This window comes from Panthera tigris, chromosome A3, assembly GCF_018350195.1.
Source record: "Panthera tigris isolate Pti1 chromosome A3, P.tigris_Pti1_mat1.1, whole genome shotgun sequence".
Lineage (NCBI taxonomy): Eukaryota > Metazoa > Chordata > Mammalia > Carnivora > Felidae > Panthera > Panthera tigris.
The window spans coordinates 88,921,037-88,942,131 of NC_056662.1; the positions used below are offsets into that span (position 1 = coordinate 88,921,037).

Sequence of the window (21,095 nt, forward strand, 5' to 3'; positions counted from 1 at the left end):
AAGCCGAGTCCATCAAGAAACACAAGTAAACAAATAAATACAAAATACTGTGACCAGAGCTTAAATGAAGCATTATAAGTACAGTGGGGACACAGATGATTTCTCCCTCATGAGTCAAGGAGGCTTCCCAGAGGCTCTGGAGTGGGTGGACAGCCGAGTTTACCAAGCAGAGAAGGGTATCAGCAAGGGTTCTGACGCATGAAGGCCAGAGTCAGAAACTGCACCACTGTCAGCCAAAGGAGGGACTGAAGTGTGATAAAAGACATTTCAGAAAAAAGAGGGCAAGGCCAAGAACAGATAGGGTTTGACCGGAATGTTCTGATAATTTTTTTTAAAATAATCACTGTAGGGGCACCTGGGTGGCTCAGGCAGTTGAGCATCCAACTCTTGATTTCAGCTCAGGTCTGATCTCATGATTGTGAGATCAAGCCCCAAACTGGGCTGGCAATATAGAGACTGCGTGGGATTCTCTCTCTTGCTATCTCTCTGCTCCCCCCTTCCCCTGTGTGTGCTCTCTTGTTCTCTCTCTCTCTCAAAATAAATAAAATCAAATTTGAAAAAATAATCACTTTAGTTACCTGGGGAACTAGCTATATTATTGTATTTATCCAATCTATATACATTAAATACCTACTATGTGCAAATAACTAAGCTGAGAAGTGCAAGGCAAACAGAGATATAGACCCATCCCAAGACCTAAGCAAATGTATCATCTAGTAGAAATTTTTAAAAATTAAAAGAAAAGCAACTACCAGACTTGTGGTTTTATTCATTCATTCACCAAATAGCTACTCAGGACCTACTATGTGCCCAGCACCGCGCTGGGTCCTGGGGTAGAACAAGGGGCTGGCTGACTCACGGCGGGAATGAAGAAGAACAGAATATGGATAATGCCTTGATTTCTAGTTAGATACTAATGCTTATTAACCAGGACAAGGAAAACAAGAAGCATACTGACTTAGTGGAGGGGAAGATAAAAGTTCTGTATTGGTCATGTGAGTTTGAAATACTTAAAGGGCCTTCCAGATGTAATTTCAATAAACACTGGAAAGATAGGCCTGAGATTCAGGAAAGGAGTTCTGAGTTATAAATCGCAAGCACAGATGACAATGTACTAATCCAATCAGCCTAAGACCCCCAGGGACGAACACATAGTCTGACAAAGTCACATCTACTGACTCACTGCAACGAGGGAGAGGCCACCCAGCAGAGGAACCATGGGGCATGTCACCAAACAAAGGGGAAAATAGGGTTAGTACAGAATTCTGGAGAAAGGTAGAGTAAAATTTAAATGATGTGGTGCTTTAATAGGCTCAAAGCAAAGCACAGCTATGAGGTAAAGGGTCCGTCTAGGTCTATACTGAGAAATGGGCACTGGATCTTGTTTCCTTAGAAACTATAAAATCAAGATAAATATGGAATGTTATGTCCAGAAACTATTGCACTTGGGTTAGTTCTCTAAGTCAAAGTGACTTCGACCCACCTATCAAGAGGTGGATGTTTCATTCCTACTGACATTATTTTAAACAGCAAAGTTTCTGGCAATCTATGATCTTGGAGAATGCGATTGCTCAGCGAGTGTGGAAGAGTAGTGTTCAAAGAAGTAAGTCATTGGGAAACTTTATAGCCTTGTGAGAAACACTGATTCTTCGTAGAGGGGGCTTATATGTCTGTCCTCCCCGTCCTCCCCAGACTGAAAAATGGCAACAAAGGGTTTTACTTTCTCTGAGTTAATTTTTATTTTCTCAAAAGTTTTAAATGTATGGGCTTCCTCTCCCCTCCAAAATTCAGCCCCCATCTTTACCCAATCAATCGTGGATGTTTTTCCTTTCCTTTTTCTTTACCGGAAGAATGAGTCAGCCCAGTGATTCCTTCTCTTTCCCTGCCCAAGAGAGGTGAGTCATCTCATTCTCAGCAGGACCTGCAGCACAGACAGTCTCACCTCTACACCCCCTGGGGAGAGGCGGCTAGGGAGCACCAGCTGAGGGCCAAGGCCTGAAAGAAACTGACTGTCCTTCTATACCCAGACCTCTAAGTCAGGGCTCTTCCAGATCAGGAATAAAATACGCACTGAACCTATAGCCCAAAGGCAAAAAGGCTGGGCCAGCTCAGTAGTCCTCAGCCAGGCTGCACAACCTGGGTATCCCCAAACAAGGTCTTCCACTCAGGGATTCAAATTCTATTGGCTGGCGTGGGCTCCAGGCACTGGTGTCCATTTAAAACCCTGCCCAGGTGGTTCAAATGTGCAGCAGTGATTGAGAGCCACTGGACTAGAAGGTGTTGACCTTGTCCACAGCACAAACCCGCTCCAGGACCAGCCTCGGAAACAGTCACTCTCCAGCCTATAAGATGTAAACAATTAAAACATAACTACCTGCAAGGCATTTTCATCCTGGAACTTGAGTTCAGGCAAACTCCATAAGAAATCTCCCTACTGCCTTCCAACTCTCAGCCCACACACAGCTTTCTTCCTAGAAGTGAAGAGTGCACTTTCCTGTCCAGCCAGCTCCTCCTCCCCCGAGGGAGCCTCGTGCAACCCATCTGCTCTGCTGCCTCAGTGGATTTCTGGATTTCCCATGCACAAACACAGCACACTCACACCCCCAGTCAGCTAGGTAAATGACTCAGGCAAAGGAAGAGTAAAAGGAACTTTAAAAACAAAACACAACTTATTTCTGGATAGACTGAAACGCAAATGGGAAGAAGCACATATGTTAGCTCCCTGTCCTAGGACCTGACTTGCCAAAATGGTGTCTGGGCCCGAAGAAAAGAAAAAACAACTTCAGAAGAGGAAATGAGCAGAAAAGGAGGAGGAAAGAGAGCACAGTCAGGTCACAGAGCTTCCCCAGGAGCCGTCCTACTATCTTTCTCCCCTTCACCAAGCAATATGGCGCAGTGGTTAAAGCACGGACTTCAAGTTTATAGGAACAACAGGGGACAGAAGAACATGTTAAATAATACCACAGATCAGCCATCAGCCATATTCAGAATGAGGGACTCTACAAGGCAAACAATCTAGTTTCTTCAACAAATGGGAAAAAAAAAACAAAACAAAAAACGAAAGGAGAACCAATAGATTAGAAGAGGCTTATCAGTCAAATATAATGTAATATAATGTATGGAACATATATGTATGTTCCTGATTCAGACAAATCAATTATTTAAAACATGATGTGATAATCACAGAAATGTGAATAGTGCAATATTGTGTCCCCTCAAAAGTCATATGCTGAAGCTTAACCTCCAGTGTGAGGTTAAGTGATGGTATTAGGTGGTGGGGCCTTTGAGAGATACTGAGGTAATGAGGGCAGAACCCTCATGAACGAGATTAGTGCCCTTATAAAAGAGACCCCACGAAGATCTCTCTACCCTTATGTCATGCAGTGCTGCAACTACAAAGTGCTGCTATCTATGAACCAGAAAACTGGCTTTCATCAGTTTGCCAGCACCTTGATCTTGAACTTCCAGCTTCCAGAACAGTGAAAAGTACATTTATATTGTTTGTATGCTACCCAATCTATGGTATTTTGTTATAACAGCCCAAACAGACTAAGACAAATAGTAACTGGTTTGAAGATGTTAAGAAACAATAATTTTAGGTGTGTTAATGGTATTGTGGTTATGTTAAAAAAAAAAAAAAAACAACAACAACCCTCTGATACCATGTGAGAAAGAAAGCACTTCACATCTGTGATATTCTTCCCCCAAAATGCATAACTCCAGTCTAGCCATAAGAGACAGCAAATTGAGAGATAGTCTACAAAATACCTGACCAGTACTCCTCAAAGCTGCCAAGGTCATCAAAAACAAGGAAAGTCTGAGAAGCTGTCATAGACCAGAGGAGGCTAAGGAGACATGAAAACTAAATGTAATGTGGGATCATGGATTGGATCCTGGAACAGAAAAAGGAATATTAGTGTAAAAAATAGTGAGATCCAATAAAGTCTGGGAGTATAGTTAATAGTAATGTTCCAACACTCAGTTTTGACAATTGTACCATGGTCAGTTGTCAACTGTACCATGAGATGATAACATTAGGGGAAACTAGGTGAGAGTTATACCGGAATTCTGTGCTTTTTGACTTCCATAAATCTACAAATATTCTGAAGAAACTGGTGCAGCCACTCTAGAAAACGGTATGGAGGTTCCTCAAAAAATTAAAAGTAGAACTACCCTACAATCCAGGAATTGCACTACTAGGGATTTATCCAAAGGATACAGGTGTGTTGTTTCGAAGGGGCACATGCACCCCAATGTTTATAGCAGCACTATCAACCAACAATAGCCAAAGTATGGAAAGAGCCCAAAGGTCCATTGACAGATGAATGGATAAAGAAGATGTGGTATATACATACAATGGAGTATTACTCGGCAATCAAGAATGAAATCTTGCCATTTGCAATTACGTGGATGGAACTAGAGGGTACTATGCTAAGCAAAATTAGTTGGAGAAAGACAAATATCATATGACCTCATTCATATGAGGACTTTAAGATACAAAACAGATGGACATAAGGGAAGGGAAGCAAAAATAATATAAAAACAGGGAGGGGGACAAAACATAAGAGACTCTTAAATATAGAGAACAGAGGGGTGCTGGAGGGGTTGGGGTAAGGGCTAAATGGGTAAAGGGCATTAAGGAATCTACTCCTGAAATCATTGTTGCACTATATGCTAACAAACTTGGATATGAATTTAAAAATTAATTATTAATTAAAAATAAATAAATAAAACTGGGATTATGAAATATCCAAAGCTTTATTTAATGGGAAAAAAAATTATTCTGAAGTAAAAAAAAAAATTATTTAGAAAAAGTACTGGGATGGCTGGGTGGCTCAGTCAGTTAAGCGTTTGACTCTTGATTTCATGGTCATGAGATCAAACCCCACATCAGGCTCTTCACTGCTCTTTCTCTCTCTCAAAAGTAAATAAATAAACATTTTTTTAAGTCCTTATTTTTTACAGCTATCTACTAGCTGGTACAATGAAATGATGGGTTGTCTGGGCATTGCTTTAAAATAATTCCTTGGGGGAACCTGGGTGGCTCAGTCAGTTGAGCGTCCGACTTTAGCTCAGGTCACGATCTCACAGTTTGTGGGTTCGAGCCCCGAATCAGGCTCTGTGCTGACCGCTTGCTCAGAGCCTGGAGCCTGCTTCAGATTCTGTGTCTCCTTCTCTCTCTGCCCCTCCCCCACTCATGCTTTGTCTCACTCTGTTTCTCAAAAATAAATAAATGTAAAAAAAAAATTTTTTTTTTTTAATAATTCATTGGTTGGGATTGGGGGCATATACATGAAATGAGGCTAGCCTCACAGAGGCAATTGTTGAAGCTCAGTGATGGGTGGGCTCTTCTCTGACGACTGTCTCCACTTTTGAAAGTCTGAAAACCTTAATAAAAAGGTTGACAATAAGAGGTACCTGGGTGGCTCAGTTGCTTCAGCGTCTGACTTCGGTTCAGGTCATGATCTCACAGTTAGTGGGTTTGAGCCTCACATCGGGCTCTGTGCTGACAGCTCAGAGCCCGGAACCTGCTTCAGATCCTCTGTCTCCCTCTCTCTCTCTGCCCCTCCCTTACTCTCTCTTTCAAAAATAAATAAACACTAAAAAAAATGTTAACAATAAACCAACAAACAAGGACTCTGGAGCCAGACTGCCTGGGAAGTGAGTTAATCTGTGTGTGTGGCAGCTTCCTCACCTATCTGTCTCACGGAGTTGTTGTGAAAATTAAATAAGCCAATATGCCAAAAGCCTGGAACGATGCTTGGCTGTTATCATCATCTTATGGGAAGAAAGATGGTCACAGACCAAAGCCCAGCAGGGCAAGCCATCTCTCTTCACCCTCTGACACTGGTGAGTGTTCTTTATTCCCCAGCCCTCCTGCACAGAGAACTTTGAAGGATGGAAAGAAGGGTCCTGAGGCGACTCTAGGGAGTAAGAAGAGAACTCCCTGCACCCAGTCTTGAAGAAAGCGATGAGACTAGTTGGGGACTAAGGGTGGTGTCCGTGGCATGGGCTCTGGGAATTGGGCCCCGGATTATGAACCACTCAGAGTTCAAGTGGCTGAAAGCAGCCAGTGTGATAGGAGAGAGGGGGAAGGAGGGGGTCTGATTTCAGGAAGAAGAAGTCAGCATGGGTGGGCCATGTGGGCTTTTGGGGCCTCTTCAAAAGGGAGGTCTTTATCTCAGAAGGAGGGGAAGCCACTGGAGAGTGTTTAAGTCTGTGGTGGGGGGAGGGGAGGGAGTCACCTGATCAGACCTGCATTGTTGAGGCTGCCAAGTGAAAGAAGGATGGGATTGGAAGGGGGCCAGAGTGGAAGCAGGGAGACCTGTTAGGCTTCCACAGTGGCTCAGGAGATAGATAATGGCGGCTTGATCCAGGATTCCAGCAGGGAATCCGGTGAATTTGAGAGCTGTTTCAAGAGACGAGAACACTGGGCCTCTGGTTGTGTTTAGAGGGTGAGGGAGAGGAAGGGAAGTATGCAGGGGACTCGCAGGTCTCTTGGGAGTCAACTGGGTGGCAGGTTGGGCTGCTTGCACAGCAGGGAGTGGTGTGGAAGGAGCAGGAGGGGGCATGGGCAACGGTGGGAAGTTCCTTAACATGGACAATCACTTGCACTATGCTTTATGCAAGTCACTACGCTGGAGGAGGGCTGCTGCCAAAGCAAATACAACAAACACTCTTATTGCCCTCAAGAGCGGTGCCAAAAACAGATACCAGCAATGACTGGAGTAATCTCAAATGTGCATATATGGCTCCAGCGGTGATCACAGCAAAGGGCTCAGTCATTAAAGCCACTGGGAAGTTCTCAATAACTGTGTGTTGTGTGACTGAATGTCCCAGAACAGGTCCCCGAAAAAGACAACCCACAAGTCTTTATTCAGCACATCACCATGTGTCTAGCCCCACCTCGGGGTAAGACAGAGACAACGGAGGGCAAGATCAGCCCCTTCTCTCAAAAGATTCACACAAGGGGTGAGGAGAACAAGTATTAGAGCAACACGGACAGACTGTCACTAAAGGCTAACCTAAGAGGATCCCACTTGGGGTGGCCAAAAAGGGGGGTCAGGAAAGAGTCAGTGACCTGGTCCCACCAGGGGTAATATATGGAAGAAGAGAGGAAGTGTTTCCAGAGTAGGAGGCCTAGCTGATCCTTAAAGGATGAGTGGTACGTGTGTGGAGGGCTGGGAAAGGGGGCCAGCCAAAAGAAGGGTCATTCAAGTTCTGGGAGAGGCACCCCTGACAGTCTCCTCCTAGACAGCACCCTACACTGGCAGGAAGATGCCAGTCTTGCTCTGACACCTACATGCTGAGATGGCTTAATTTTTTTTAAGGAATTAAAGTCCTGTTTTAAAACAGTGAGGGCATTGTTTTCAGAAGGCTCAGGGGCTTAATTCCTTAAGTATCAGTGAAGCTCGGTGCACCACTTTGCGGGAACCAGTCCCTCTCCCACACAACCACTACCACCAAAAAACAAAACAAAACAAAAAAAACCCCACAAAACACACACACAAAAAAATCCACCACCTCACCGACCTTGTACAATTTCCTTTCTTCCTGCAAACTTCTTTCTGTCCGCCTCCGCTGCCCCCCACCCAAGGCAAACCCAGTTCACTTCAGCCGAGCCTCTTTGCCCTTTTCCTAATAAAGTCCACTTCCTCCGCGCTGGCTGGAGGCAGTGGAGGAAGGAGGGTACGAGGCGGCCCGCAGCGTGGGAATAGCCCCTCCAAGCCTTCAGCACTGGTCGCACGTCCAGGCTATGGGTTCGATCCCCATCTCCGTGGCCGAGGACGAGTTAGTCACGCCCTGTCGGGAGTCCCCGGGTAAAAAGGCCACTGTCACCATGCTCCGAAGAGCCCGACAGGGTCCAAAGAGCCGAGCCCTCGGCGGCGCCAGGGCCCGGGTCCCAGAGACCTTCCTCGGAAGTCGCTCCGGGGGAGGAGCTGAAGCGGGCTCCCAGGGACGCGGACTCTTCCAACAGCCCGCGGCCCCAGGGGATGACACAGCGTTTCCTCCGCACCCGGCTCTCCCCGCACGTCCTCCTTCCATCCCCGGCAGGGCACCAGCCGGCCGACTCGCATCAGCGAATCCCCCATTGGAGGGGAAAGGGGGCGCCAGGTCTCGGGGACCCCTCGGCCCGTGGCCCTAAACCATCGAGCACAGCGGACCTGGCTTGGGGTCAAGGGCTGGCAGTATGACCGCAGGGTCAGACACTGCCCAGGGGCTCCGCCAGCATCTCGGAAAGAACGTCATCCCCACCCAGGGAAAGTTAGAAGGCATCTCCGCCACGCTAACTTGTCATCCAGAGCCGGGCTCGAACTTTCCGCCGCGAGTGGCTGGCTGCACAGCTCAAAGCGACCCTGCAGAAGCCGCTCGGACCCGGGGCGCCCGGATTCCTGGCCGCGACTGTCAGTGGCCAATCACAGAGCGCCTCGGGCGGGAAAGGCTGGAGGGCGCGGGCAGCCGAGGAGTGACGGCACCGGCGGCCAATAGGGAGCCAAAGTGGGAGTCCTCGCCCACTCTGCTCGCCAATGGGAAAGGGATGGCTGTGGTCGAGGTCCCCGAGGCAGTAGCTGCAGGCTCCCCAGTGGCCGCGGGTCGGAGGACCCCAGGACTAAAGGGGATTTTGGAGAGGAGTGTGCCGCCCTCCCTGTGCCACCCGCCGACCTTCAGACCATAGCTCCGTCCTCACCTGCTGGAAGCGAGGTTTGCCCAGCTGGAAAGGAGGTGCATCGGTCGAGGTGTTAGCGGCACTAGCCGCCGCCGCCGATGCTGTAGTCGCTGTATCCGCCATGACCACTGACGCCTGCAATCTCCGGCCCTTTTAAAATGTCCCTCCTCGGCCCCCGCCACAGCTGCTTCTCCCGATTGGCCATGAGCAACCGCAGCGAGCCGGGGGCGCAAGGGATTGTGGGGAGTGTAGTTTTTCTAGTCACGGCTCTTGCCAACCCTAGACTGCGGAGAGTTGAACTGACTCAAACCCGATCTCCGTTCCTGCTGCCAGTTCTGAAGGGCTAGGCAATATGGGAAAAGCGTGCGTGTACGACTCTAAGGTCCAGATAGGGGGCCACAGGGCTCCCCCTCGCTGGTTACCTGCCCCTAGAAGTTTCACTTGCTGCGGAGGGCGTCGCTCCCGGAGCTCTAGTCCGAAAGAGCCCTACTCAAGCGGGTCCGACCCGGGACCAGATGCGCAAAGGCTCCGGGTTAATCTCGAAAGGCTTCCTGCAAAGACTTGCACTGCGGAGTCTTCCTGCAGTTTCTTCTGCCGCCACCCTGCCCCTCCCCTTGTGCTCTCCAGCCATCCTGACACTGAGTACAGGAACATGCTGGGGTGCTTCCCACCTCTGACCCTTGAACATTCTGTACCCAGAAAACTCTTAACTTTTTTGTCTTTGCCTGACTGGCTCTCCTGACCTCAGCCTAAACATCGCATTTCCCGATCCATCACCCTACTTCCACAAAATCCGCTATATGCTCCTATTAGTATCCAGCACTTCTCCCTTGCAGCCCTCGCACTTTTAATTATTTCCGGCTTTGTCTATGTGGTTCCCACTGTTAGTTAGGTCCATGAGACAGGAAGTATGACCTTTTGATTCACTGCTGAGTCCTCAGTGCCAGGCTTGGGAGGACTACCAACAGGGACTCAAATATGTATTGACTGTGTGAATTAAATAGTGGGAGCTTCAGAGCCCTGGCGGCTTCCACTTCCTTTGCCCAACTAAGGAAGATCCTCCTCAGCCTAATTCCCAGGCAGGAAGAGAAGTGGGAGTGGGGAGTGGGGTTCAGTAATGTTTATTAAGCACTACAAGGACGTTAGGTAAGAAGGAGTGCTGCAGATCGTAGAACAAGACGCAAGCAAGGATAATAAACACACTTGTGCAGAACGGAGTAGAAGATTCCCAGATGAATTATCTGGTCAGTGTGTCAGGCTGGCAGGAGGGGAAGGAAGCTACCCAAGAGGGAAGTAGAAATAGTTTTGATCCTAGGGAATCCCACTTTGGGTCTCCCTAGTCTCAAAGTGAGGTGCAGTATTGGCTCATGCCTGCTCATGTCTTTCTGGACAATGCATGATTTGTAGCAGCCAGTTCCTCATCCACCAACAAAACCCACAAGAAACAGACGGTTCCTAAAGCTAGAGAGAGATTCTAGCTAGCTATGAAGAACCATTTGTATCTTGGATTTGTATCATTTGCTACTAGACTACGTGGTTTCACATTAAGAATCAAGTCTTTTACCCTCTGTATTCCCCCACAGTGCTCAATAAATGTGGGTATCTCGGCAAAGAAAAGACCGAGTCCATGCCACCTGTCAATGCTGTGCTGCTGCCCCTGATGTTAAGATGGGGGCAATGACATCCAAAGCCCCATTACCCGCCTTTTCCCCCAGGAAGCCTCCTTCATACGTTTGTCAAAACAGGAACACAATAGAGCCACCTGCAGTATATGAACTTTTTATTCTTCATAAAGTGCTCAAAACATGAAGAACAAGCTCTTTATAAACAGGAGTTACAACTAGGAAGACAAACAGCAAAGCAGAACTGTGCCTGCTCTCTGCCCACCCCACCTGCAACTCTCCAAGTCGTGGCCAGGAGCAGAAACATCCAACAAGAACCTTGGGCTTCAACTCAAAGCTCTTCTGAAGACATCCTTGCCCTGGGCATTTTGGAGGCCCACAATCAAGGATGAGTGGAAGATCAGGGTCAGGGCTGGTAATGAATAGAGCCCGGAAGAATACATAGTAGAGGAGTGCTCCCCTTCCCCCAGAAGAGATACCTACCCAACCCCCACTGACCCCCAAAAAAACCATGACCCAAGATCTGGTCACCTGGGGACACTTCCTCAGCTTTGATGAGTGATCATTAAGGTAGATAACATTACAGGGGCTTTCCCCCATGTGTCGGGGCTCCTCTGCCTCATCCTGGCAGAAGACATCACCCACAGAGCACATGTCCTTCCAAGGCTGTCGGAAAGATCCCATAGGCTCTCTCAGGAAGAAGAGGTAATTCCAGACGAGCTCTCACCTCCTCCCTGCGCCAAAAGTATCCTCCTTCAGTACCTCCTTACCCCAAAACTTTTGCTAAATCAGGGCACGCGAGCCACTAAAGGTTCCCTGTAGATGCCATGGGAAGCCGGCCATGTTTTCTGCAAGCTAACCAGGGCTGGGCCAAAAGACAGACACTTCATTTCAAAGTGCACTGCAGCCAAGCCAGGCAAGGCCATGGGGCAGAAGGGACAGGCTGGGAGAGCAGCCAGTGGATGGAGAGGAGAGCAACAAAGGCTTTTTTCCTAAGTATGGGCAGAGTGGGACCTCCCACTTCCAGAATGTAGTTTTTATCCCAGGACCCTCTGCAAATGGGGTTAAGGGAGGAAGAGAAGGTGGCAGGAAAGTTAAAGGAGCAGTGGCAGCTTCGCCAGACCCTTAACTGAACTCTGGGGAGGGGCACAGGGTGCAGCGAGTCTCACCATCCTCCTCTCCCATGTCCAGGGCTCTGACAGATCCAGCCCCATGTGCTCAACAGGGAGGGAGGGGGACACCAAACAGAGAGAGAGAGGTCTGCATCCAGAGGCTCTTGACCCCACCCACAAAAGGCACATTTTAATTGGTTTCCAAAAGTGCAAACCCTGCTGCAGCACAGAGTTTTGGCATCTGGACAGGCAACAAAAACAAAGATGGAGGCTTGATCCCCAAACACAAGCAGCCCAAAGCCCTGAGGCCTGGAGGGGCCCACAGCTTGGAGGCAGGTGAGGAGGTGCTCTCCCCACACTTGCCCCAGCTCTCCATACATTCACACATGACACTCAATGGAAAGATCAGAAGAGGAGGGCAGGGCGGGAGGCCTGGAGAACACACATCATCCCCATCCATCCACGTGGCACTCGTTCTGCAAACAGCTGGAAACACACAAAAATCAGAACACAGCAGAGATGAGACCAGACCATACAGGCTCCTTGCTCTCAAGGGAACAGACATGAGACTCCAGTTGCCCATAACTCCAAAATGGGCAACTTGGTTCCTGCCACAGCCCCAGCCCCAGTAATGCTAGGAGCCCTCCAGGGGCTGAAGACAAATGAGGAGGACAAGGGTTTAGCCTTGGACAAAATGACTGACCATTGTTGTGGGGTAATAAAGTATGTCCCAGACGCCACGTCAAATTGCAGCTCACCCCTGCTCCCCCTCGAGTACTAAATTCTTTGTTCCAATTCCCTGGAGCCCCTAAAACTAAGGGATATGGAAATAGGCAGGTGGGAACGACCGAGGGCTCCCCAAAACACACAAGTTGTACATGGAACCTGATGCCTCCAATGGGAGTCCAAAGGGTCCCCCTTCCAGCAGCCCCACGGAGGCAGAAGGGAAGAGGAGCAAGGAGTGACAACAGAGGACAGACAGCAGCCTGCCCAGGTGAGAGTGAGTTCAGCGGGAAGGAGGGCAGCGCAAGCCCTGTTTGGGCAGTGGGTCCACGCTGACCCTCCCGGGGGCAGGAGTGAGGAAGGCTACTTTGGGGGGCCAGGGGGGATCTGCAGCAGTGTGGGTGAGGTCTCCATGATCCGCACCAGCAGCCGGTCAATGTAGCTCTCCAGCTCCTGCACATGCTCGTCCCGCTGGCTCAGCTCCCGCTCCCGCTGCAAGAGCAGGCCGATGAGCTCGTCGTGGGTCAGGTGGTAGTACTTGGCCGACTGGTCCAGCACACCTGAGTCCTGAGGCCAGGAATGAGAATGAGCAGGGCAGCCTCAGGCCTACCTGCCTGTCCACCCACCGACACCCGGGTTTCACTCCTACAGGCCCCTGGAGCGGCCTCTGTCTCCAGTGCGAGACAGCCTGACTGGCTTCAGGGCTCTGGCGTGGGGGACCAGGCCCACTCTTTGCTCCACCCTGCCCAGCACCCTGCTCCTGACCTCCAGGTGCCAGACCTCTCTCCATGGCACCACACATCCGGTCTGACGCACCCTGGCATCCTGCCGGGCCTCACCTTCAGCCGCTTGGCATCCACAGTCTGGCCAACGTGGGGGGCTGGAGCCACAGGCTGAACGCTGCCCGATGTGACGGTCTTGAGCTTCTCCAGCCCACTGCTCAGAGCTGTGCTCAGACTGGAGCGAGGCTGCTTCCTGTCTGGGCTGCCCTCCACAGGGGCAGCACTGAGGGGCTTCACAGGGTGGGGGCTGCAGACACAGAAAGGAGATGCCTTATGAGGAGGGATGGGCAGTGCAATGAAAACACGGGGCCACCTTCTCTGGGGGGGCCAGCGGGTCTGCTGGACACAAACCACCACGTGGTGGTGGCTGTCCCCTACACAGCCAGAGCCTTGGGGCGGCTGCACCCTGCACTCCTCAGCAACTCTCCCCTCCTCCTCCCTCACTGCCTGTGCCCTCTCCATTTTACTCCCTCAGAAGACCTGCCCCTTCACAGGGATGGCAGAGGCCAGCCCACAGCATTCTCTGCACCTACAGCCAGTCTTTGCCAGGGCCACCTCCCCTCCCCCCATCCTCCCTGCCTCTTCCATACTGTAACCTTTCTCTAGGGATCTGACCAATTCTCCCAGTTTCCCAATTTTCCCAGGACTAAGGATTCCCAGGGTGAGGGACTTTGGGTGCTCAAACCAGGAAAGACCTGGCCAAACTAGAACACTTGGCTGCCCACCTCTCTACTGGTTGCTTCCCTTCAGCATTTACACAGGCCTCCCTTGACTCTGTTTCCGCATGAGTCATGCCCCACCTCCCCTTCCTCCTCCCCCAGCCCCACCAGAGCATGCACACTGCATTTTGTCTCTGCAAGTTCTTACCTTTCGTGACTCCTCAACCCATCAGAATGGGCCGTTGGCCCCGCCGGCCCATCACAAGTGTTCCTGCTGAGTCCACCAACCCCTCAGTTCTCAACTCACTGACCTCTCTGTGGAGTTCACACTTGGACCACTCCTTCCTTTGGCTTGCTCTCCCTCATTTCCCTCCAAGACCTCCATCTGGTTTCCTGACCTCTGACGGTCTCCTCCTCAGTCTTAACTGCTAGTCTGCCCTTGGATCTCTCCCCTCCTCACCTTGGCTCCCACGACCCCTAATGTCCAGCTCCAGCCCAGACCTCACCCCCGAGCTCTGGCTCACATACAATTGGAGGCTGGCTCACTCCACACCGGGGCCAGTTCAGGTGCATCATACTCCCTTCCATGTCTGTCCTGTCTGTCCTTTTCTGTGTCCTTCCCAGCAGTGGGTGGCTCCAGTCAGACACCTGGGAATCCCTCTGATTCCTCTCCCACCCCACCCCACTCCCACTCAGCTCCAGGGCTAACAAAAATCAAGCCCTGCTCCCTCTCATCTTCTCTCACCCCATCCCCTCCTCTCCGAGCCAGTGCTAGCTAAACTTCCTCCAGCTACAACTGCTAACTCATCTCCTCCAAGGGAGTCTTGCCCACCTCCAACCATGCCCCGTACTGCTATGGGACTGTGAGCTAGCTCAGCCTCTCCAACGCTTCAACAGCCTTTACCGTTCTAGATCAGATAAGAAAACACAATCTCTAACACGAATGGGCCCTGCCCTTTCCTGCTGGGTCTCCACTTCCCCACACACTGCCGACACCCCGGGAAATGTGCTCTTTCTCACCTGCAGGCTCTTATAAAAGCTGTCCCTCTGTCTGGAACACTGGCCCTTCACCTGCTGGCCCACTAACTCCTATTCATGTTTCAAAGCTATACAAGGCCACTTCCTCTGGGCAACTTTCCTGATTCCCCCAAGCTGACTAAAGTGACCCTGCTCTGGGATCCCCCAGCACCCTGTACCTGTGACAGGTATGCAAACTGCAAGCAGCAGGCCCTCAAATCAACTAACCTGCCCCCAGAATTTGGACTCTTCAGCAGTAGGAAGCAAAATGGCTTAGCCCAAGGCCCTGAGCTCCATTGGAGGAAGGAGTGCCCAGACCCAGAGAAGTCAACTCTGCTACTCAGGATAGGGCCATGGATTCAGTCTCACAACCTGGGAAGAGTGGTAGAGAGGCCAGGCAGGGGCAGATAGCAATAAACAACCTCTCTCTTCCCACCTAAGAGTTGGCATTAGGGATGGGAACTTAAAAGCTGCTCTAATGCTACCTATGGGCTGTGCCTGGGGAGGGGTGGCATAAAGAAACCCTGAATGGGTCCTGGGCTCTCAATCTGGTTGCCCCCACACATCAGAGGGACCCTGGACCCCATAGCTCTCAAGGACTCCCATTTCCTCATCTGAGAAATGGGGATAGCTCTACTTGGCCCATCTACTTCATGATGTAAGGAACATGCTGAGTTCGACACCAAGCCAGCCCTGAAGGGAATAAAGCTTCCTAAAGGTAGTGAGTATAATTAGAAGTGAGGCTGGAATACAGCAGGGCCAGGTAAGGACAGTGTCATCAGAGCAAGGAAGCTGTAACCACCCCCTCTCCCTCACCACCTACCACTGGAAGGGTAGCCCAGATTCCTTCCCTCCCACTTCTCCTCCATCAGCATGGGCCCCACGGGCCAGCTCTTCATGGGTGCATTTCTGTCTTGCTCACTGGACTGGGAACTCTCCGGGCATATCTTTGATCTCTGTTTAGTGTCTGACACACAGTGGATGCTCAGTGAATTCGGAAGACTAAATGTATGAGCCAGCAGGCTGGGGGCCCTAGTCCAGGAGCCCGTCCTGCTCCTCAAGACTCTCACCCTGCTCTGTTCAGCAGAAAAAGCAGCCTCCTCTACTCCCTCCACTTCTTCACTCAGGGCTCCTAGAGCACTAGCATCCTTCTGGACTTCACTGCTCCCCATTGACCCCAAATGATCTGTGTCTCCAGACCTCAGCTCTGGTCACCCCGCACCAGTCAACCTGGTGAGGTCACAGCCTCATCATTCTTCCCCAAACAGGCCAATGCCACGGTGACCACAGTCACACAGGCATCCAGTGTCCACTCTGCACAGTCCTAAGCACACCAGGACCACCCCCTGAAAAGGCACAGATGCAAACCAATGAGGCACCTGAAGGGGCTACAGACCCTTTCTTCTGACTGAGGGAGTATTTTTGTTTTTCTTCTGTCCTCTAAATAGCTCTTGGGCTTTCTCTCCGATGGACCTCTGTATCGGTCCCTCCTCTGGTTCTCTGCCTCCCACAGCCTGTTCCCCTGGGCCTGCTGCAGAGGACATGGCCCCCATCTGACAAGTACCCAGCTTCCCTTGCAGCTGAATGCCTGAACTCTCATCCCCCTTCCCCTGCCAGCCCACACTGGCTCTCCCCACTCCATTCTTCACCCCCTGCACCTCTGCTTGCCCGAGGATCCAAGAAGGAGACAGCTTCAGAGCAGGTACCACAGAAGGGCTCCTTTCTTCAAAGCCTCCCCTATCCTGCTTCAGGGTAAAGGAACCCTTCATCTGCCCCTGGAAGGACTGAGGCTGGAATGTGAACATCCTAGCCCCTGGGCTGCATTGCCCCCCTCCACCCATCTCCTCCTGCAGTGTATTCTCAGGGTGGCAGCTCACCGCTCACCTGGCACTGGGCTGTGGCTCCTCAGCTGGTCGTGTCTCCAAGGGCAGAAGCACAAGCGGGGAGGCTGGGGTGGTTGCAGCGTGGTCCTCCCCAAGTGGGGCAGGGGAGCCCCCAGGGGAGGAGGCTGGCTCCCCAGGGGGTGGGGAGGAAGAAGTCAGGGGCCGAGCTCCAGGCAGAGGAGAGCATGGAGGGCTGGGCTCCCCATGGCGGTGGCCGGCCCAGGACGGGAGAGGGGGCGGTGGAAAAGCAGGCTCTGGGGGCGTGGGCAGCTCTTCTGGACCAGAGAGGATGGAAGATTCCCTGGACCCTGGAGGGGATGTGGACGGGAGACTGGGGGGGTCTTGGTTCCCCTGAGACAAAAAGGGGTTCAAGGCATCCTCCTCTGACGCCCAGAGGTCAGTGTGTTGGGAGCTGCCTGGCAAGGGCCCAAGCCCCTCTCCCACTGGTCCTTGGCTCTGGGCCTCAGGACCCTCAGGGCTCCCTCCTTTCTCTGGAGCCTCCAGGATCTGCTGACTCTGAGGAGCCAAGCTCTTTGGGTAATGGGGTATGGGGGCAGGACCCTCAGGGCAGCTAGTGGGCAGGGATAAGTAGGGCCCAGACACAGGAGGGCTGGCACCCTCCACTACATCTTCCAGGCCTGGCCCACCCAGCAGGGTTCTAGAAGAATGGCTGTCAGACTCCGACCCAGGGGCCTCGCCCTCCTCCTTGGCCTCCTGTGGACCAGCAACCAGCATGCTTGGGAGGTCGTCTTCTCCTCCAGTCTCTGCCCCCCTGCTTCTCAGCCCCCCTGCAGCAGCTGCCGTGGCCGCCTCCTCCTCCTCCTGAGAATCCGAGGGTGTGAAGAGGCGTGGTGGCTTGGGAGGTGGCCTGCTGGGTTGCAGTTCCTTGTCCAACACCTGCTCAGGTTTGGGCTCTGGCTCAGGCTCTGGCTCCAGCTCCAGTGGGGGAGGCCCCTCACTCCCCTTGGGGCTCCCAGCTTCTGGTGACTCTGGCTGCATCTGGGGAGGAGGCAGCTCATCAGACTCTCCCCGCAGGACCGGTGAAGACATTTCAGCTGCAGGAGAAATGGTGACCACATCCCAAGGCCATGAATCTTCCACTGTATTGAGCTCATGCAAAAGCTGGCCTTCGCCTTGGGAGGCCTCGTCCTGGCCCTCAGGGGCGTCGTCTGGGCCAGGCAGTCTTTCCCACACACTGATCACTTCTGGGGAGCTAAACAGAGACGTTGCACTGTCTGCTGGACTCTGCCCTGCTTCCCCTCCTGGGGCTGGTGGCTCCCTGTCTGCTTCAGAGTCTGAGGCTCTCGGGTGCAGCTGGGCTGACGTAGAGGGCAGGCCGGCCCCTATCGACCCAAGGGGCCCCAGGTCAGCCGTGCTCTTGCTCTGGCGGTCCAGTCCCAAGTCCAGAGGAACCCTGGGCTCCAGCCACACGCTGCTCCCACCTCTTCCTCCTCCCCCAGGGTCCCCCCGGGGCTCAGCTGCCTTCATTGTCATGGCCCCACGGCCTTGGTCTTGCAGCCCAGTCACCTCCAGCCCCACTCCTGCAGGGGCCAGGATCTTGCTCCTGGCCTCTGGACGCAGCCTGCTGGCAGCAAAGACGTTGAAGGTGTCGTCCCACTCAGGCGGGGCTTTCCCAGGGGAGGCCAGGGGGGTGGGGCTGGCCCTCGAGGCACTGGGGAGAGAGGGAGCAGGTGAAGGAGAGTTTAGTGCTATGTCGGCTATGAGTTCCTCGAAGAAAGGGTTGCTCTGCATGGAGGTGAGGAACGGGTTGGTGAGACCCAAGAATCCAGATGGGGTGGCTTCAGGGGCGGCGGAGGCGGCAGCAGCAGTGGCAGCAGCGGGGGAGGCGGCTGCAAAAAGGTTAGTGCTTAGCATGGGAGCAGCGGTGGGAGCAGGAGTGGGGGGGGCCGTAGCACAGGGGGAGCAGGGGAGGTGGTGAGGAAGAGCAGCTGGGTCAGGTTCTACCTGAGGAGACACGTCCAGGCTGTGGAGGGAGACAAAACCGTGAGCCTCCTGGTTAATGCCAAGACTGGAAACGCCCCTGCTGAATACCACGCGCCTGCCCCCCACCTGCCTTGGGCAAGGTACCACATGCCTGGTACCTGGGTTCAGGTATGTGAGCCAGGGGACAAAGGGAAGACTCTAACAGGTACATTATTAGGTGCTGCCCAAGGAGGAAGATGCTGGACAGAGCTCATTTAAACCTCATGCCAACCCCAGAGAGCAATAATCCCGTTTTACAGCCAGGATTCCAGCCAAAACCAAGTGTTCTTCCACTGGTCCATATGCTGAAGTTTCTACTCAACACCAGACTTACGCCTACAGAACCAATCAGAAAGCACCCTATATCCCTTTAAGGACTGAGAGAGGAAAGAAATACCAGGTGCTTGGAGGGGATGAGGAGACCAGAGAAAGGCCAGGCTTAGTGATCCGGCTGGGTAAAGTAAAGCCCGTGCTAATAAAACCCAGCAGGGCGCCTGGAATTCAGACCGCTGAAGCAGATGTGTTCTGCTGACCTCTTGCAGAAATAGGAGGTAATGATGGGGCAGTCATCAAGGCATGATAAGATGTCAATAAAAAAGAACCCACCCCTCTCGTTTCTTGTGGGGGGGGGGGGAGGGAGGTCCATAACCTGCCCGGATGGACAGCAAGATATCACTGAGGATGTCTGCTGTCAGGCATCCACATGGCCCAGCACCCTGCAGAGGGTGCCCATCACCAAGGGCACTCACAGGCCAGCCTTGAGAGCAGCCCTGCTCAGGAGACAAAGACTGGAAGGCGGCAGTAGCAGCAACTCTTGAGTGTCACCAGGGGCCCTCTGGGGTCCCCCACACAGAGAGATCGCCGGCTCCCCTGGGAAATCCATCCTGTGGCAGTGAACCTCCACTCCCACGGACACCGGCGAACACTTGCTGGCCTCCGGGTGTCCGCTCCAGGGTCCTCTCCAGGAGGGAGCACCCCCTGCACCTGCACCTTACCTATGGTGCACAGATGACTGTAGGGGTGTGGGCTGGGGCAGACTCCGAAACTTGAGTTCATGGCTTCTCCAGGACAGCCCAGGAGACGGAAAACCAGAAAGGCAGCGCAGGTAAAAAGGGGGGGCCCACACCCCAGTTTTCAGGACTCTGACAGTGGTTTACAGCTGCCCGGCAGCTGAGCCCACCTAACAGGCCCAGACCTTGCTGGCTTCGCCTACTGCCTGGGTCCCATCTTCCAGCCCCCAGTCTAAGCCCCAAGACCCCCATTCCTTGGCCCCTGCCCAGGTGATCATCCCGGGAACTCCTATGTCTCCATCTTCTCCACTCAAGCTGCTGTTTTCCCCAAGGAAACACTGGGGGCAGGCACAGGGGCAGGGGGTGGTGTGGCTGGGGAGCAGAAGCCAGGTGTCACTGGCCAGCTCGTATGGAATGCAGGTTGGGGTGGGAGGGGCACCTATGGAAGGAAGCCGGTTAGTCTGGAGTTCACCAGGATTCTTCTGGGAACACAGGGCCCAGACAGAGCTGGGCAGAGGCAGGGCCGGCTTGTCCACAAACACAGGGAGCAAGCAACGGGAAAGAATCCAGTTCAACCAGCAGCAAAGGTGGGCTTCGCAAGACAGTGGCACTGTCAGGGCACAGCCAGGTGCAAAACTCTGGGTTTCTCTTAAGAATCCAGCTTCCAGAGACTCTCCTTATTCTTTTGCCCTATACTAACTCCCCATCCAAGTGTGGCTTCTTGGCCTCATACTATCACCTAGAGACTGGGTGTGGGGTGGAGGGTAAGAGAGTCCCATCGACTCCCAACCCACCGGGCTTCCCAGCACTGCTCTACCTCTGTGGTCCTGACATGGTGAAGATACCAAAAGAGGGCAAATCCTGGGCCCAGAGTCCCAAGCCCCACAAACGTCCCTTCTCCATTCCAAGCAGGCCCCAGGCAGGTGCCTACCTAGGGGACCACAGAGAGCAACGTACCACCACGTGGGTCAAGGCCCTGCCCTCAGCCTGCCCCCCAGCTGGAGCACCCATACCAGACACAGTCCAACTGTGCCAACAGGAGTCAGCCCCCAGGAACAGAGCTACTCTGAGCCACTTCAGTGGCTCTCTCCAGTCCCCTTCGTGACAAGTGACCAGAGGGGTCTGAAGGAAGAGAGCTCCATCAACATTAAATAGCACCTAGCTTAGCTCTGCAGTCCCCTCAGCTTTGGCCTGGCCCCACTCACCCCTGTGGTCTCATCGCAGTCTGGCTGGCAGTCAGAACCGCAGGGCAGGAGACGGCAGAGCAGGAGGCCCGGAGCCCCAGGCTAGGCTAGCACCCTCCCCCACTGGCTCCCCAGAGGTACACGCAAACCCGTTGGTATGGAACCAGCAAAGGGCTCTCCCTAGAGGAAGGGACTCCTAGTGCCAGGCCCAGCAGGCTCCCAAGAGTTGGCGGCACCTGTGAGAACATCCCATCCAACCCTCCCACCCAGTAGCACCCCCTCCCCTTCCCCCCCGCCTCTCCCTTACCCTTGCTCCACCCCAGATGCACACTCTGAGGGTTCTCACTTTAGAATTTCCTCTCCCTGCCACTGTATCTGGCACAGACCAGACACACCCCCACATGTGGTTATTTCCCCAGGTTATGCTCTGAGGCCAGAACCCACGGTGCCAG

At 52.8% G+C, this 21,095-nt stretch overlaps 2 protein-coding genes across 14 annotated transcripts in view; both read right to left on the reverse strand.

Annotated features, from left to right (window-relative positions):
* SFXN5 (sideroflexin 5) overlaps positions 1-8,951 on the reverse strand; it is a 116,786-nt gene extending 107,835 nt beyond the window's left edge. For 2 of the 10 annotated variants that reach the window (XM_042981729.1, XM_042981727.1), the window contains exon 1: positions 8,690-8,948. In XM_042981729.1, coding sequence (XP_042837663.1) covers positions 8,690-8,791 — 102 coding nt within the window. In that variant the 5' untranslated portion in view covers positions 8,792-8,948. Of the gene's footprint in view, positions 1-7,533; positions 8,666-8,689 lie in introns of those variants that run through there. The other 8 variants (XM_042981724.1, XM_007083430.3, XM_042981730.1 and 5 more) reach the window with 7 other exon arrangements.
* Positions 8,952-10,431: 1,480 nt separating this feature from the next.
* RAB11FIP5 (RAB11 family interacting protein 5) overlaps positions 10,432-21,095 on the reverse strand; it is a 37,376-nt gene continuing 26,712 nt past the window's right edge. For 2 of the 4 annotated variants that reach the window (XM_042981731.1, XM_042981733.1), the window contains exons 4-6: positions 16,468-18,450; positions 12,965-13,154; positions 10,432-12,692 (exon numbers count right to left, since the gene is read on the reverse strand). In XM_042981731.1, the coding sequence (XP_042837665.1) occupies positions 12,489-12,692; positions 12,965-13,154; positions 16,468-18,450 (2,377 nt within the window). In that variant the 3' untranslated portion in view covers positions 10,432-12,488. The remainder of the gene's footprint in view (positions 12,693-12,964; positions 13,155-16,467; positions 18,451-21,095) is intronic. The other 2 variants (XM_042981732.1, XM_042981734.1) reach the window with 2 other exon arrangements.